Source organism: Stegodyphus dumicola, chromosome 7 (genome assembly GCF_044657685.1).
Source record: "Stegodyphus dumicola isolate Sdum_Otavi_A_Nest chromosome 7, ASM4465768v1".
NCBI classification, from domain to species: Eukaryota; Metazoa; Arthropoda; class Arachnida; order Araneae; family Eresidae; genus Stegodyphus; species Stegodyphus dumicola.
In genome coordinates, this window is record NC_140774.1 from 92,405,988 (window position 1) to 92,423,900 (window position 17,913).

The following is a 17,913-nucleotide window of genomic DNA, read 5'->3' on the forward strand; positions in this document are numbered from 1 at the left end:
AACAGTCTTAAATTTATTTCTATTATCCCTGATTTCTGGTAAAACCAAGATGGCCACCATTTTTGAAAAACTGAGTTTCGTCGAAAATCTCGATGGTAACCATTTTTCAAAGCAATATATTTCATGCACTTTGGCAGCAAAAAAAATTTTTCGAAACATTGAAGGTGGGCTATACTGAAGCTGTTTTATAATATTTTTTGTTAGTTCCTTATTATTACATCCCTTGATTTTCAAATGCCATGTTTTCATCAGGATAATTTCCATGCTCATCTCTCACATATATATTGTGGGTGCCATGCTTTCATAACTGCTTTTAATATGGTATCAGTTGCAAAGCCAGACTCATGATGAAGGCAAACTGTGCCTCGTTAATCTTTATTCCACCACTCTGCAGCACATCACAGTCAACATTTTATGTATATGTAGTAGTTGTTGAATCAACGAAAAAAGAATCCATGGCTCACAGCAAAATATCTATAATCCGCTTTTTAGAGTTCTGTTCTATATCCTCACCAATTGTTTGAATAAATTCTCAGTCTGCCTTGTACATGTTTGATGATTTTTGCTATGAGTGTGCTTACCTTTCTGTGTAGAACCTGAGCAAGAAAGAATTTACTCATTTTTCTGCAGAATTCACCAAATATTCAGTATTATAGAAGAAATTTGTCAACTTTATTTTTTCCCCTCTAAGAAGAAATTTTTTATGTATGGCAACATTTTTTTTTTTTTTTTTTTTCTTTCAGGGCCGCTTATTTGATTGTTTGATTAGATGTGAAGAATACACCTCTCGCATAAAATAGTCCAACCAGTAGTTGTATTTTTTAAAAACTGAGTTGTTTCTACCGTCTCTTAATTGACTTCAGTTCCTCTGCCCAACTGTAAATAAATCACTGTTATGATGCAAACAGTATTCTGAAATAATTGACTAAGTTGTCAAATGTATGCTTTTTCTTTATTTCCAACTTTTTACTTTGCACCTCCAAATGCTTTCATTGATATTTAGATTTATTTAATTTTCACATATTTGAATATATAGAGTTGCATCTTGAAAGAAAGATATAGCAGCTTCCTCAATCTTGGTAATTCAAACATTTTAAGCATAAAAGAAAAGAAAAGAAACACTTTTAAACTAACACTTGGAATATTTTAGCTCTTTTGGTGAGGAGAGAGTTATGATCATGAGTTGTTAACATTTACATAAAAAAAAGAAATTATGATTACACAAAGTTTACTCTGAAGTCTTCTCATCATGGGCAAACTGTAAATCATTGCCACTGGGACTGCCAACTATTTGTAGATTGTGTGCATTGATAATAATGCTGCCATTTACAAAACAAGAGCCATAATAATAAAGAAGTATATATGTTTTGTGAAATATGATAAGATTATTCCTTTTTTCTTGTGCTTTTTTTTCCGTTGCCTTCTGATGAATCATAGGTGTAATCATAACTTACGGTATTAACCCTTTAAGTTGGAAGCTGAATGCCCATCTGCCAAATCAGAAATGATTCGATGCATTGTTTGGTATAGTAATCCACAAAATCACATACAGTGTGTACTGCTACAGGATAGTAATGAAATGATTGCATTGATTAAGTATCAGCTAATCAAAATAAATATGCAAATTTTTCAATTCATAGTGGTAACACTTTATTTCCTTCAAAACAATATCAGTTTTGGTCAGATGCTATCATTTAATGAAAGCTGTAATGAATGAAAATATCTGGTTGTAATGAAAGTTTTCCACCAAAAATCACTTTTAATAAAATTTAAAAAAAAAAGGCATGAAAGCAGTACCTTTACTGTGGATAGTAATCCCCAGCCAAATTTATGATATTCTGCCAATGTTTTGATAGTTTTACAAAGCCTTCGCCTCAAAAATTTAGTTGCCGCGAGTCCAAAAAACAGATCAACCTCATTTCGGACGTCCTGTGCAAAATAAAAGATAGAACCAGTAATATGTAGCCCCAGGAGTGAAGAAAGGTAGAAGTCCAAAGGAGTGATGTTGGGACTATATGGTGGGTGTGGCAAAAGATCCCATTCGAGTCTACAGTCCAGCCAGTGAATGCAGACACATGTGTTATCTTGATGGAACATTTGGCGCTGGAAGTTGGTTCGACATTTTTATTAATAGCAACGTTAACACAGACTATCATCTCGCTGTACATCTTACTGGCAAGAGTTTTACGTTTTTCCAGATACTCTTTGTGGATATTACCATAGCAATTCCACCAGATACAAAGTATGATCTTTTTATTAGTCAAATTGCACTTTGCGACACTGCCTGCGGGCTCACCGGTTGCAGACCAACTTCCTTTTTGGCTTGTTTGTTGAAATAAATCGGCTTTTGATCACAAGTGACGTTCCAATCCAGGAATTTCGTCCTTGTGTCGATATTTGTGCAGATTAGTGCAAGCCCGAACACATCTGTGCTCATCTGCTTGAGTCACCTCATGCGGCACTCTGCGATTGAACATGTCAAGTTTATGTGATGTATAGTGTGACTAATGGACATGGAACTAACATCTAACTTCATAGGAAGCTCTCGAGTGGTTGCGTACTGATCTTCTTCCTTAACCTGTTAACTGGGGAATAAGCTTTCAGTAAAATTGTTTCACAATGGGGACTTTTTCCTTTGCATTAATTTCAGCACATCGCAAGGAATAAATAAAAGAAAATTGTTTTAAAATATTTAATGATATTAAATATTAAAATTAAACATTTTTAATCCAGAAAAACAAATTAATTGAACGAATTTAAACAATTATTTCGTATGATATTCCCTAAAGCAATGCGGCATACACAAAGCAACACTGCAGTCGGGACACCAAAATCTCAATTCTTTCCTAAGACCTTTGGAATAGCATAATTTGCATCTCCTCGGTACAATTACTTTTGAAGAGTCGGATGGTATATAGTCTGCAAAATGTCTTTCAAAGAGTTGAGATGGTTTTGGTGTCAAAGATGATCGTCCTGTAGTAGTAGATAGCAACTGCGATCCGTCTCTATATTTTTCAACACCTTTTTCTACAGTTTCGATAAGGAAATGAAGCCTATCTAGGTGACCGCCATCTTTCTTGTATAAAAGATATGCATTCAAACACACCATGTCTAGTGCATGTAAAAATATCTTATAGTAATACTTTTTTACTTGATTTCTAACGATTTCATAAGTTTTCATTAGTCCGTCAGCAAGATCAACTCCTCCCATATTTTTGTTGTAGTCAGCGATAACTTCATTATTTTGTCTTTGTACCTAGCAATATGTTCATCTTTTTTCAAAACACAATTTTTGATATCAGATGGTATTCCCTTTCTATTTTTTCGCATTGTTCCTACAACATCGGTTTTTCTTCTGCGCATCTCAGCTAGATCAGTACTAGTATACTAATTATCGAGATATAGCGTATAGTTCTTATCCAACAAATCATGGCACAATTCAAGAACAATAGGATTTGGTCCCTGTTCTTCTGGATAGTTCGAACCATACTGCATGTCTTTACCTGTATATATAATGAAATCACTTATGTATCCGGATTTACTTTGACATATCTTATACAATTTAACACCAAATCGACTTCTTTTCGATGGAATGTACTGTTTCCAAGACAGTCTTCCTTTCCATAGCAAAAGAGACTCGTCTACAGATATTTCTTTATCTGGTACGTATAACACCTTGAATTTGTTTCTCAAATAGTTCAAAATGGAATCGATTTTGTAGGTTTTTTTGTTGCACACTTTTAGATCAAAAGCATTGTTATCACTAAAGTGTAAAAATTTTGCTAACAGTTGGAACCTTTTCTCTGACATAGTTTTATAAAAAAATGGAGTCTCCAGACTTTCTCGCTTTGTAAAATAAAGCTGATAAGAAGGTTTTCCTATTATTCCTTGCAAAATTAGTAAAAAAATAAATACTCTCATCTCTTGGTCATCTGTGTCAACCCACGAGAGACATCTTGAACGCAGTTTCATGAAATTATTTTTTTCAAAAAACTGTCCAGCGTATTTGTTTGATTGTTCCCCAATAAGTTCTACAAAATTCTCATCGATAAATTTCTCAAAATAAAAAGGCAATCCTTTTCTTCAGGTCCTTCAAATGTAAGTTTAGATTGAGATAAAAACGGGAAAGGCGATCGCAGTATTCTTTCACATTTCCATTCGGCTGATGTGGGTTGAGTATTTTGGTCTATAACATCATCATCCTTTGATTCAATGTCCGGACCATCAGGAAAGAAGTTGTTATCGCTTTCTTGCGAACTGGTACTTATTCTTAGAATTCGACGTCGTTTACCAAACCTCCCGGGCAATATTTCATCGTCACTTTCAGACAATTCAAAAATATTTTGTGCTTCACAATAATTTTAGCCATATTTATAAAAAACTAACAATTACTCAAATCAACAAGTTATTACTAATATGTAAAATACTAAAATGCAGACTAAAATTAAATTAAATTGTGCAAATTAGGAGTGTTATCACAATTTATGAGCGGACAAGTGTTTCCATTGATCGATTTTTCTTGAACAACGGTCAAGTGACATATTGCAAAAAAATGTACGAAAAATTTCGTTATGCCCATTGAAATAGTCTTCCCAGCATGATGAAACATTTCGTCATACCCATTGAAATAGTCTTCCCAGCATGACTAAACATTTTGTCATACCCATTGAAATAGTCTTCCCAGCATGACAAAAAATTTTGTCATACCCAGTTAACAGATTAAATTCTCACAGATGGGTTTCATCAGCATCAGGCCGGCCAGAGCGCTCTGCTTCTTGAACGTCACAGTCCTTGTTATTTTAACTTTTACCTTCACAGTGCCATATGATGCAACATTAATAGCTAAAGCTGTACACTTGGTTTGGTGACATTCTGTAGCTGCCTTTTCATAACAGAACTGGATGTAAATGATGGTTCTAATCTGGTAGCGTGACAGTTCTATTACAGACGCCTTGCACATAATAATAATGGCATTTTGTTTTACAAATTTCACAACACAATGTTCTAAAGCAAGTCTCTTTCTTTCAAATGCCAAAAATCATTTGATAAAATGTGATTAAACCCGGCAACGTGAACTGTTTGCACATACAATATTTGCGGTGGGGGGAAACTTTCATTAAAGCCTGATAGTTCAACTTTTATAATTGAGACCTTGAAAGAAGTAAGGTGCTTTGGTAAAACAGCATAGAAATAATCAAGTATCAAAAACAATGATTTTTCTAACTTTAAAATAGCATGAAGAGCATTAACGATTTGGTAACAATTGAAATTTTGGAAAACAAATCCAGAAAAGAAAAAAAAGCAAACAGATCATGAAAATGGTTAAGTTCTTTGAGAAACTGGACATTTCTATCCACCAGTTTGCTGAAAAATTGATATCATCAAATCATTAATTAAGAAAGAAAAGTCATGATCAGATAAAGGAAGATCTGAACTTAAAATGTTATATCAACTTGTAGAAGTTAAATTTCTGTACTCTTCAGGATAAAGCCTTATTAACTGTTTGAAAGGAAAGTAATGCAATCATATCCATGTCATATTAGATAATATCCATATTTTTCACCAAAAATTAAAAACTTGTTAATGACATTTATCGCTCAATAAGCAGCGATAGGCAGATTGCTTTCTGTGTATTGGAAACTCCAAACCACTACCATTAAATAGTACTCATCTTCAATGCAAATGCTTTATGCTTTTACATTTAGTTTTCTGTATAAGCTGACTTATTGTGAAATCTTACCTTAAATATTATGAAAATAAATAGTAAACTAAACCATTCCATTTGCATTACCAGAACATTAAATGCTATGTAAAAATGGTATTTCCTTGGTAAATCTAAGTGTATTCAGAAATGTTTAGTTTCAGATTTAGTGAGAGAAAAATTGAGTCATACAAAAATGTTAATATGCATGTGTAATTAATTTAATATACTTAATTTGAACAATGATGATTCATTATTTTTTTCCCCTTAGGCAAATTTGTGATATAACAAGAGCCACAATAATGTTCGAATTCAACTCATCTAAATATAAAAATTCAGCAGTGAAAATTGTCATAAAGGGAAAACAAGAGGAAGTAAATGCAGCTGTTAATTTAATTGATGAATTAGTCGCTGAAGTGGAAGTAAATTCATGCAAGTCTGTTCATATAGCAGGACGTGCATTACCTGAAAACCTTCCTTTGCCCTCTTCGAATATTGTAAGTTTTATTTGATTAACTTTTAAATTATCATCAGCTTTGTGAATTTCAAATATAAATACTTAATGGAATTATAGATGTATCTATTAACTGAAATCATAAGTCCATCAGATACTTGAAAAATTTATATAATTGCATTGTCTTTTTTATGTGGGTAAATGCATAATTAATACTATAATGCCATGATGGAAATCTTGTTATCTAGAATATATTATTTCAATAATAATATGGAACAAAAATATATTTTCTCTTTTTTCAGAATAAATTAATAAACTCTTGATAAAATACAGATTCAGTGGGAACAACAATAAAGTTTGAATTACAATTTATTGAAAATGCTAGAATTTATTCAACATTTTCAATAAATTATAATGCAATAAAGATGTGAAATGATAGTGTAATAATTAAGGTTACTAAAACAGAGCATCACTGAAAGATTTCAAGATGCTCATTGTTGAATAAATAGCTTCTAATAAAAGCGTGTGTGTTTTGCGTGCACAATAAATTTATTTTCTAATATGAAGTAGTTCAGAGGCACAAACAAATTTACAGTGATATTTTCTGAATAGAAAACTGTTAATTCCTCTTATATGAAGGTACTTTTTAGCCATTCATAAATTATGTAATTGTTGTCTTTATGTGTGTGTGAAAAGGAATCATCTACATCCTTTTGCTTTTGAGATATTACTTCAAGTAAAAATATGCATACATGAACCTGTAACTGGCTCATATATTTTATTATACAAACAAAGCAGTTTGTACTTTCATCATCATCTGGATCAGCATTCCTCTTCCTCTTTTTTTTTTTTTTTTTTCCATTAAGTGTATCTGTGTCAGTAAGTTCTCTGCAGACTAAGTCTTTTAATCAATGTCCAAAAACTTAGCATCAGTACTTTTTAAGCTAATTGTGATATTCCAGATTTCTACTTACAGCATCTGGATCCATTAAATTTATGGAATTATTACATGAAGCAATGCATGACACTATGAAAAATTCAGAGAAATGTTTTCTTCCAGCACTCATTTGAGCGGGAGGTTTCTAGCTGAAATAATTACACTCAACAATTTACTTGGGACATTTTTGGAAGCTGAAGGAAATGTTTTGCTTTCAACTCAGTCTTCAGTATTAGAGGAGGACCGAATATATTTTTGGGAGGCTTTCATTAGGTTGACCAATCAGATATGCTGGAATCGAAGATTTCTGAAAATGTTTCTTTCAGAGTGCAACTAAAGATAACTAGCAGGTCTAATAGCGGTTTTACAGAGAAACATTATCTCCTCTGTATTTTGTTTCACATATATTGATAAGTAGTCTGCTTTCTTCCAAAACATTATGTTTTTATTCCACTTTCATTGTCATTTGTTGCTTTCTCACTAGCTCTCCCTTCCTTAAGAATTTCTGTTTAAGACAAAGGAACATCTGTGTAGCCAATATTTACATTTTTACTGCTGTAGATACTGTACAAAGAAATGACTATTAAATGTAAAATTTGTAAATCTTGCTTGTATTCAAACATGTGTATGGTACACTTAGATATTATCACATGAATACTAAAAAATATGCCCAAAACATTACAGTTCTACCTAATGTTGAGACCAGTAATGTGGATTACTAACCCTGATGAATGTTTTAAACATTTAGCCATTCTCTGGTCTGCTAGCTGCAGTTTAGCTGCTGCATTAAAAAGGAAAAATATTACCTACTAGGTTTCAGGTTTTGATAATCACAGGGTGTTATGCTATTACCAATAAAAAAGGAAAGTCCTCTCCAATGAAACTTCGGATCTAAATTCTTAACATATTCCTTGAAAATGGCAAATTCGTCTATTTATTTTGTAAGTAATATGGCCCAAGAAGAGGTTTATTGCAATGAAACAGTGAGGTTCTTGTATTTATTTATAACATATAAAAATAATTTCTGTCTTTTAAAAGTAGTTGCTCCTGCAAACATCTTCCTCAAGGGTGTGGCTTAAAAGAAAAAAAAGAAAGAAACTTTGTCTACAAAGTTGTTCTTTGATTGTTCTCAATGCTCATGGAAAATTAAAGGAATTTCAAAGGAAACTTAATTTATTGCTTAGTTGTGTAAAACACTGGAACTTTCCACCATTTCCGACTTTTTAGCAGAAAGTTATATTGCTATTGAAAAGGAGTTACACAATTATACGTGTTCGCATTTTGAAACTCTGAGGTCACAATTTAAAACAAAATTTTATTTTTCAAGTAATAAATTAATAAATTTTCATGGTTCTTGATCCTTTCTACTGTGATTTTGGAAATAACAAACTGGCATTGAATGAAACAGAACTGCTAATTTTAACACCAGACATAAAATCCAAATTCCAGTAGAAGGTTGTGATTAACTTCTGGACCTCAGTGCCAGTGAAAAGAGAATTTAGTAAACTGTACAGTGGTGCTCTAAATATTATGATTCAGCTTGCTTTTACGTATCTGTGTAAGAAAGGGTTTTTATCACTTACTCAAATGAAAACAAAAACTTGAAATAGAATATATATATATATGTACCAATATCAGACATAAGTTTACCATAAGGTGATTAGACATCTCGCTTTCAGCGGGACTGTCCCGATTTTTTGGAAAGAATGCACAAGCTAGAGAACGGCAGAAGAGTACAGTTTTCGGTGGCTACTTCACCAGGATATGAGTCTTATATTGTTTTTGTTAATTTTATAATGTTAAATTTTAATAATAACAATTTATATGCAACTGCAACATATCGAGGAACTGTTTTTCAAAGTTCGCATTGTTGATCAGTTGTTAGAATTCGACCACTATTGTTTGGACTTATTGGCAATGGCAATGACGAAAACATTTTGTAACTGTCTGTCAGACGATACACATCATACTGCGTGCTAAACAAGTGATGTCAACAAATCAGCTATTCAGATAATTTAGATATGTAATTTATTTATTTCATAAACACATAAATTTTCTTGAATTTATCAGACACTACTTTTATTATTTATATTTTATAGTGATGGCAAAAGGTCTAGCTTCGGCCTTGAAAGTGATGCTTACAACTTACATTACGGCAAATTCAGAGGAAAAATAATATAAGTTAGTACAGCCAAATACCAAAAATCCACCAACTCCTGAAATCTGCGTTGCCTCTCAAAATATAAACATTCAGTTTATAGGTTCCGGAAACCGCAACATTGAGTACGAGGTATTGAAGAAAAAATACTTACCTAATAATGAGTCATAACGGAAATACCAAATTATTGACATCATGATAAAAGTTTCTTCCCCTCTAATCTGCATCGAGGTAAGAAAGCAGACAATTCACTCAACTCTTCTTTCAAGTTGTTGTATTTTCTGAGCTTTGTTATTTCACGAGATTATTTAGTGCTGCTTTTTTCTATCCAGATATTTTGTGGATAAAGTAAGAATATTTTTAATTTCAGCCCTTTTTAATACAATTACAGATAAGAAACGCACTCATGGTTTTACTGCTTGCAACGTTGAAACACGTAAACATGTTGCATTGACGGTAATGCAAAAAGTGCAAATTCTGCAAAAAGATGGAGACAGGTCTATTTTATAGCAGAATCGTATGGAATTGTGATACCATTGTCTATGATATAGGGAAAAATAAAGAAAAGCTGTTGAAATTTTACAGCAACAGTGATTCTAACACCAGAATCCAAACCGGAAATCTTTGCATGAGGCGAAATCGGCAAACCTCGATGCTGTGTATACATAATAAAATGAATAATATAATCAATTTATATATGTAATAATAATTTAATGCATATAATAAGTTATTGCAATAATGTATATAATAATTTAATTAAATGTATTTAATGCGCCTTATTTATTCTGCACTGTTAGTCTGAATATTATGATTTATCTTTTCTGTCCTGAAATTCCTAAAATCCGCGCAACCTCTGGTCCCAAGCTTTGCGGATTTCTGGACTTCTACTGTATTGCTATTATTTAGAAAGAAATATAGGATTAAAATTACAATAATTTTTAAAATATAGTTACTTTAAACCAAACAAATTAATTTAATTTTTAAACTAACAATAAAATATGTTCATGTAATTATGTACACTGCTCAAAAAAAAAAAAAGGGACAGTGCTATATCTCCCCTACTACTGGGTCGATTGACAAAATTCAAACTGTGTTTTTCATGTCTCGAAGGCGCGACTAAGGATATATATTAGATTTATATATAACACTATTCTAACAAAGGTATTTTGACACAAAATCGGACTTTTTCTGAAATAACATATCATTTTTTTTCCCATATTTCGATTCTACGACTCAAATTATGCCAGAATACCAAGTTTTGTAAAAATCGTACCAGTAGTTTTTAAAATTTTAGCTCCTCAATCTTAATTGAATTTGGTAAATATTTATTAATATCTCTTTTTTTATTAAACTTTTATTATTTTTCCTTTCACATTTTGAAATTTAGGTTCATTCCAAATAAAATTTACCCATATTTTTGTGTTTTATTTTTTAAATTTATATTTTTAAATAATTTTTATAAATTTTTTGAAAAAAATTTAAATTATATAACCTATAAAATTTTTACCATCATCTTAAAGTAGCGTAATTTCCAGAAGAAAGGCCGCATCAGCGTAAACGCCGCACTCGAGAAAAATGGCGGGAAAAAAATTTAAATTGCACAGAAACGCTGCAATAGATTTAATTGTGCGTGACATCGTCGTGGGCCGTATAGATGCAAAATCTCAACCTATGTCTTCATATATGACATATAAGTTAAGAAAATTGCATGAAATGAAATCATAACTCAAAAATAAATTAAAGGTAAGAAATGTTGAAAATATATTTGTGTTCACGAATATACTTATATATACCCGCTAAAGAAGTCCATATTTGTAATACTCAGACTATATTATAAAAAAAGTTGCAACAACGAACTATTAAATTTGGATTACAAAAGGAAATTTTAAATTTTACTTACAAAAGGAATTACAATAAACTATACATCATATGAAGCCATCAAAATCTGATTCTTCACTTTCTGAATTAAGATTTAGTAAATCCTGATAAGTCCAAGTCTTCCAGATCATCTCATTCATCCTCTTGGTTTACAGTCTCTTTATCTAAAGATATAATTTCAGCTTCTTTGAATCCTGCTATTATTGACGATTTTTGTATCGATTTCCACGCACTTCCTACCCACTTTGCAACTTCTTCAAAAGATGCTCTACGCATTTTGCCGCTTTTGGTATACGTATGCAATCCTTCATTCATCCAACACTCCCACCACTTTCGGACATCAGCTTTGAAAGATTTATTACCTGACAAATCTAATGGTTGTAAGATTTTTGTCAAACCACCAGAAATTATTGCTACGGTCGTAGACAATTTTTGGCATCTGGTTTTCACTGACTCAAGTAAATGCGCACGCATGGAATCCATTATCAATAACCCTTTTGGTTGGAAAAAAGATCCCTTACGATACTGCCAAACTTTTTGTAGCCACTCATGCATGATTGTTTCGCACATACAGCCGTTCTCATTTGCACAAATAATTACGTCATTAGGAAAATCTCCCTTCGGAATAGTTTTCCGTTTAAAAATGATCATCGGCTTTAGCTTGTCACCGTTTGCGGCGCAAGCTAACACACATGTAAATGATGTTCTTTCATGCCCCGTCGTAAGCACAGATACAGTTTTTGGCACCAGTTTCATCAACAGTTCTGTTTGCAGGAGAGTCGGAAGCTAACGGCGTTTCATCCATATTTATTATCTGTGACCGAAGAAGTTTTCTTTTGTCAATAATATCTGTCACATATTTTAGAAAAGATGCCTTTTTATCCCGCCAGTCCATTGGTAATTGTTGCCCGACTGTTGTTCTAGTACGCACAGAAATATTTTTTCTTTTCATAAATCTGCTACACCAGCAAGGCCTTCCTTTGGAATCATTCATGTTCATTTGCTTTGCTATAAATTTTGCTTGTAAGCAAATTTTTACAGTCGAAATTGCCATTCCTTTTTTTCGTTGCTCCTTTATCCAGTTTGCAAGGTCGTCCTCTAGATTCGGCCACCTTATAGTACAACTTCTTTTGGCTTGTTTCTGTAGTGGCATATTTTTAAGTTCTTCTTTTTCAGTTCTCCAACGTCGAATACATCTATCGTCCACTTCAAACTCTCGAGCTGCTGCTCTATTTCCAATTTGTTCAGCACATGAAATTACATTAAGTTTAAAACCAGCAGTATAGCTTCTGTGCCGTTTAGGTGCCATTTTAAAAAATTTTCCGCTCTTACAAACTATCCAACAAGTACTTGTACTTAAAGTTAAAAACTATCCAACAAGTACTTGTACCCAAACTGATGGGATCTGTATCTGGCAGAATGCCAAGAAAAATCGATTCATGCTGAAGGGGAAATACGTCAGAGTTCGTTATTGCGAGGCGGGTGGAGTCTTGTCCGCCTTTGGAAAAAATTGCAGAAAAGGCAGGGGTGGAGAGAGGATGGTTCCTGGAAGATTCATCGAATGGCAGAGGAGAGAGACTATTCAAAATGATGAGAATGCTGATTTCAAAGGGGGAAGAATGTTATTATTCTGAAATCCCATTTAGGGTGAATAAGACATGTAGGTCCGTTCAAGGGAAAGAATGTAAACAAAATAACGTTCACAAAAAGCAACTGAGTGGTCTTTTGTGTTGGAACAACTGAGTGGTCTATGTACAATGACAACGCCATCCAAACTATGTACAGTGACAAAGTTATTCAAACTATGCACAATGACCATCAAAGGAAATATTTTATTTTTAGTGCACCTAAACGCCGCACCCGCTGAAAATTTAAGTTTTAAACATGTAAACGCCGTGGCGTTTCTTCCGGAAATTACGGTAGGTATATTTTTAAGCGTATCTGCAAAAAATTAGACTTTTTTATTCAAAATTTTCTAAGATATACACGAATTTACATATTTTCGTGTTTTGAAATTTGGCATCTTTTTTTTGGGGCGATAATAATGCCAAATGTGGTTTATGGATTTTTGTTACAGTGAATTGCCACAGCTATTTTTAACCTTAAATTTCAAGTAAAATTTTACAGAGAATTAATTATATGAAATTTTTTCCCTCAATGATGCATAATAAATATTTATTAATACTATATGAAAAGCTATTTTTTTTAAATTATAGATGATATCATTCAAATTTTTAATTATTTTTTTTAATTTCTCTCTTTCTTCCTTTTTTTAAAAAAATAAGAGTACATTTTTGTAAAAGTAAATTTTTACCTTTGGCGTTTTGTCATCTGCTACTTTGCTTCGTTTAAATCGAATTGTATAAAACTGAGAATTTTCGTTTGATGTTTATATGAATTTTATGAAAATATTTTATGACATTAACTGCATAATTTATTTCTAAACAAACTGTTGCTTATGAAGTGGCTGAAAGAGCGGTTGATACTATCATCTATATTTTTAAAGCACAGTATATTTTTATAGAAACATAAGATTTAGAATAATAATTTTTATATTCAAAGTCAAATTATGATATAAACGTACAACCCTCTAGAGAGAATGGAAGTTCAATGCTTATGTAGAAATGATATGCAGCTACTTAATGGCTGGATAAGTCAGCAGGTTCTGTGGACAAGTAAGAATAATTATATAAACGGCACCCAACATTCTGGATTCAATTAACAGCGAGGATACAATGTTTATTAAATAAATTTAAGAAGTTTTAAAACATAAAAAATCAACTCATTTTTCATCCAAAATGCATTTTTGTGCATAGCGTATTTTCATTATATCCTTAAAATTCTAAGGCCCACCAGCGGCCGAGCGGTAAAGACGCTGAACACTGGTAGTTCAGTCTGAGGTTCGAATCCCGCGAACGGGCTGGCTGCATGGGCGTTTTCGTGGTTTTTCCCATGTGTAACGTGTATACGAGCCAGTTTCCCTTAGAAAGTCCTCCACGAAGGCATCCCTCCCTTTAGGCAGATAGCCCTCGTGTGCTTTGCCATAACTGAATAATCCAATCCAATCCTTAAAATTCTAATTTAGAATGTAATTGTCAAAAACTGAATCCTAATCATCAGTAATATAATAAGTAATTATTATGGTTATTAATAAATCCTTCTTATAAAGTAATTGCAAATATTTCAAAAAACTTTGTCTGAATGCAAATATTATTAATTTTATATTAATCAGGATTGCACATGATATTATTTGTTTGCACTTCAATTCTTACCGTCAGCTCTAGTAGAAGTTACAAATCAATTGTATTTAATTAAGGAATGCCCATCTAAGTTTAGAAACAGCGTACTGTAACAGCAATTCAATTATTGGCGCCGTATCTTTCATGTTACTCCCGATTGGCAACTATATGATTTTTAATGAGTATTCGGGTTTTGCTAGTAACTTCACTTGGAAATCGCGCTTAAACTAGGTAAGTTTGTTATTTGAACAGAGAAAGAACATGAGAGCTATTTGATTAAGATGCTTTCATAGAGAACCTTTGTAAAGAGAACCTAGAAAACTACGAAAACCAACTATGCAGCCTGGGTTAGACTTCGCAACAAGCAATTAGTATTTAACAATCTTCAAATGCTAGGCAACTGGTGAGGCTTCAATTTATTTGTAAATATTTAAAATATTGTTGTATTCTTAGACACAAAAAGCAGAATTTAAGTTTTGTTAACTCGTTAGTAAACTACCAAGCCGTAGTGCAAATGAATATTTAATTTCTTTTGCAATAATTGTATTCACTTAATATTCTTAGAATATGAGCTAAATAAGGAAAGTTCTCGGAAGATGAAAGATGTGTTTAAATCCAGTGATATTAGGCTTGTCTTACAAGCTAAAGATCAAAACGATTCTGCAGTTGCCCGAGTAGTTGACTTGTAAATGGCTGTGAATTAAGCAGATGACTTTTAATCTTACGTTTTCAGTCAGAAAACATATTCCAAATGTTTTGTATTGCATGACAATTCATCTTTTCATTATTCAATAACCAGTCGGAGAACCGCTTGTGTTCCGAAAATAAGTATGTGTAGTCATTCGTCCTGCATGTTCTTCAAATTTGTCTTCTTGTGATTTTTTTTCTTTCCCAGAAACTAAAGTTGCCTCTCAAAGGAAAGTTTTTTGACACTAAAGAGACAAAAGGAGTATGACATCTACTTTTAGAGGCATGTCAAAAACAGATCTATTCAAGCCTTCTCTTCTATTACATGTTGTGCAGTCAGACAAAAAGTTGCATCAGCATAAATTCTATAATCTATTTTTATTACACTCTGATTACTTTATTAACATACAGTGAATATTTACTAAATCTTTTACTTCAGCTTAAGTAATTCGGAATTTTTGACGGAATTGTTGTCAGAACTAGGACTTAGAAGATAAGTCAAATTAAATATTTCGATAACCCAATAAATTCAAGGTTGAAGTTTCAATATTTTATTTTCGGAGGGAGGGGAAATTTTTTCAGTTTTGGTCCATTATCCTAAGTATGTTTGCTTCGATTGTTTATTTTTCCATAAAAGCGGAAATTTTACGCATGGTATACATATAATGCATAGTTTCATGATAATATATAGAGTGGTTATAATTAAAATTCCACATTGAAATGGTCATAAAAAGAAAACGACTGGATCAAATGTTATCAAACTTGGTAATCGTGTAAAGGAGGTCATGGGAATTTATTTTCCACGAAAAAAAAAGTTCGAAACCTCACCACAAGGGGGGAAATGGCACTGTATGCAATATTGTTAAACAAAATATGGGTCGGAATTCAACTTAACCTTTTGTTACATGGGCTTAATATGTTGTATACCATTAAGAAACTTTGAAGTAAGTAAATTACCATTTAAAGGTGTTAAATTCCATAAAAGTCGAGTACGCCATCCGTGTAAGGGAGAAATTCGTCCGTGAAAACCACGAATTAGCGATTAGAAAATGTCAGATTGCAAATCACTCGCACAAGTGCGTACAATCTGGAAATCGTTTTCTTACAGATCGCTAATTTGTAATTTTTGAAGCCTGAATTCGGCCCTAAAACATGAAGATATTGATTCAAAATGCTTTTAATTGATTTGGGCCAAAGAAATTCCTCGTGTTATCTATCTAGTTCTATTGCATTCTCCTACTGCATTCGATTGCATAGCAGTCATTCCACACCGTCTGTTTTTGAATGACAGCTAGTTTTATAACTGAACCATTTTTCTCTGAAGAGCAGTCGACAGCTGGACCACTGTGATTGCAGCTCACTTAAAGTCAATGTTAAAATGTTTCGTGATACATGAACTGCAGTAACGGGGCATTTTAGATACTATGATTTTTATGCAGGGCTGCGCCTTACCTCACGTGTGTCGCACAGTTACTTAGGCAACATTTCATGAATGAACGTCTTATAGGCCGACACTTGCCCTCTTCCCACCAGACCTCAACCTCTGTGACTTTTGGCTATGGGGTTATCTCAAAAGCACTGTTTATGGTGATAATCTAAACAATTTGGCAGAAATGAAAAATGTGATACACTGACATGTCCGTAACATTCCTCCTGATATGCTAAGAGCTGCTGTTGAGAATGCAGTAACAGGATTTAACTTGCTTTCGGAAAATGCTGGACGCTACATTGAACATGCTTTGTAACATGTTTCGGAAACTATTAAACACATTTTAAACAGATGTTTTCATGTGTTATTTGATTTAACAATATTGCATACAGCACCATTTTCCCCCTGGTGGTGAGTTTTTGAACTCTTCCCCCTTCCCCGGGGAAAATAAATTCCCATAACCTCCTTTACTTAATATTTGGTCCGGTAGTTTTGCTTTTATGACCATTTATTATAAATTAGGGAGAAAAGTGAGCAATAATTTGCAGGTAAATTTGGCTGTCAGGCATACCAAGATGTTTCAAAAAGTTGGACGCATTTGAATATACTTTCAGGATACTTTCAGAATTTAGGTGTTCAAAGAGAAAACACTTGGATGCGTACACCAGCAAATACCATCAACTGAGCTTAAGGTAATGGAAAAGACAAAAACGATATCATTGCAAATTAAAGTGAAGAGCGACTGGTTTTAGACTTTATGGTTGTATAGATTTAAATTATGTTATAGAACATCATATCTTATCATAAATGGAGAATCCCATGATTTTCTCAGTCGAATTATTTGAAGATTCAGAAGTTTATCCAGTGATATATGTGGATATTACCTAAGGATGTTTTTTTTTTTTTTTTTTTTTTTCCTTTTGATGAAACAGCAGTCGAGCGGTAAAGTCGCTGAACACTGGTAGTTCGGTCCGAGGTTCGAATCCCGCGAACAGGCTGGCTGCAAGAGTGTTTTCGTGGTTTTCCCTATGTGTAATGTGTATGCAAGCCAGTTTCCCTTAGAAAGTCCTCCACGAAGGTAACCTTCCCTTAGGCCGATAGCCCGAGTGTGCTTTGTCATAATTAAATAAACCAAAACCTCTTGATGAAACCAGTCCTTTCATCTCATACCTTCAAAATGTTTATCCTCTAAAGACTGATAAAGGCTCTGACCAAATACTGATGAAATGGATTGAATTGGATTATTAAGTTACGGCAAAGCAGGGCTATCTGCCTAAAAGGAAGGATGCCTTCGTGAAGATTTTTGTAAGGCAAACCAGCTGGCATACACGGTACACATGGGGAAAACCATGAAAACGCCCATGCAACTAGCCCGTTTTATCGGGATTCGAACCTCGGAGTGAACTACCAGTGTTCAGCGACTTTACCGC

General features: G+C 33.1%; 1 protein-coding gene across 1 annotated transcript in view; it reads left to right on the forward strand.

Annotated features, from left to right (window-relative positions):
* LOC118199067 (tudor and KH domain-containing protein homolog) overlaps nucleotides 1–17,913 on the forward strand; it is a 74,253-nt gene that overhangs the window by 12,522 nt on the left and 43,818 nt on the right. The window contains exon 3 of the mRNA XM_035370859.2: nucleotides 5,973–6,198. Within this exon, the coding sequence (XP_035226750.1) occupies nucleotides 5,973–6,198 (226 nt within the window). The remainder of the gene's footprint in view (nucleotides 1–5,972; nucleotides 6,199–17,913) is intronic.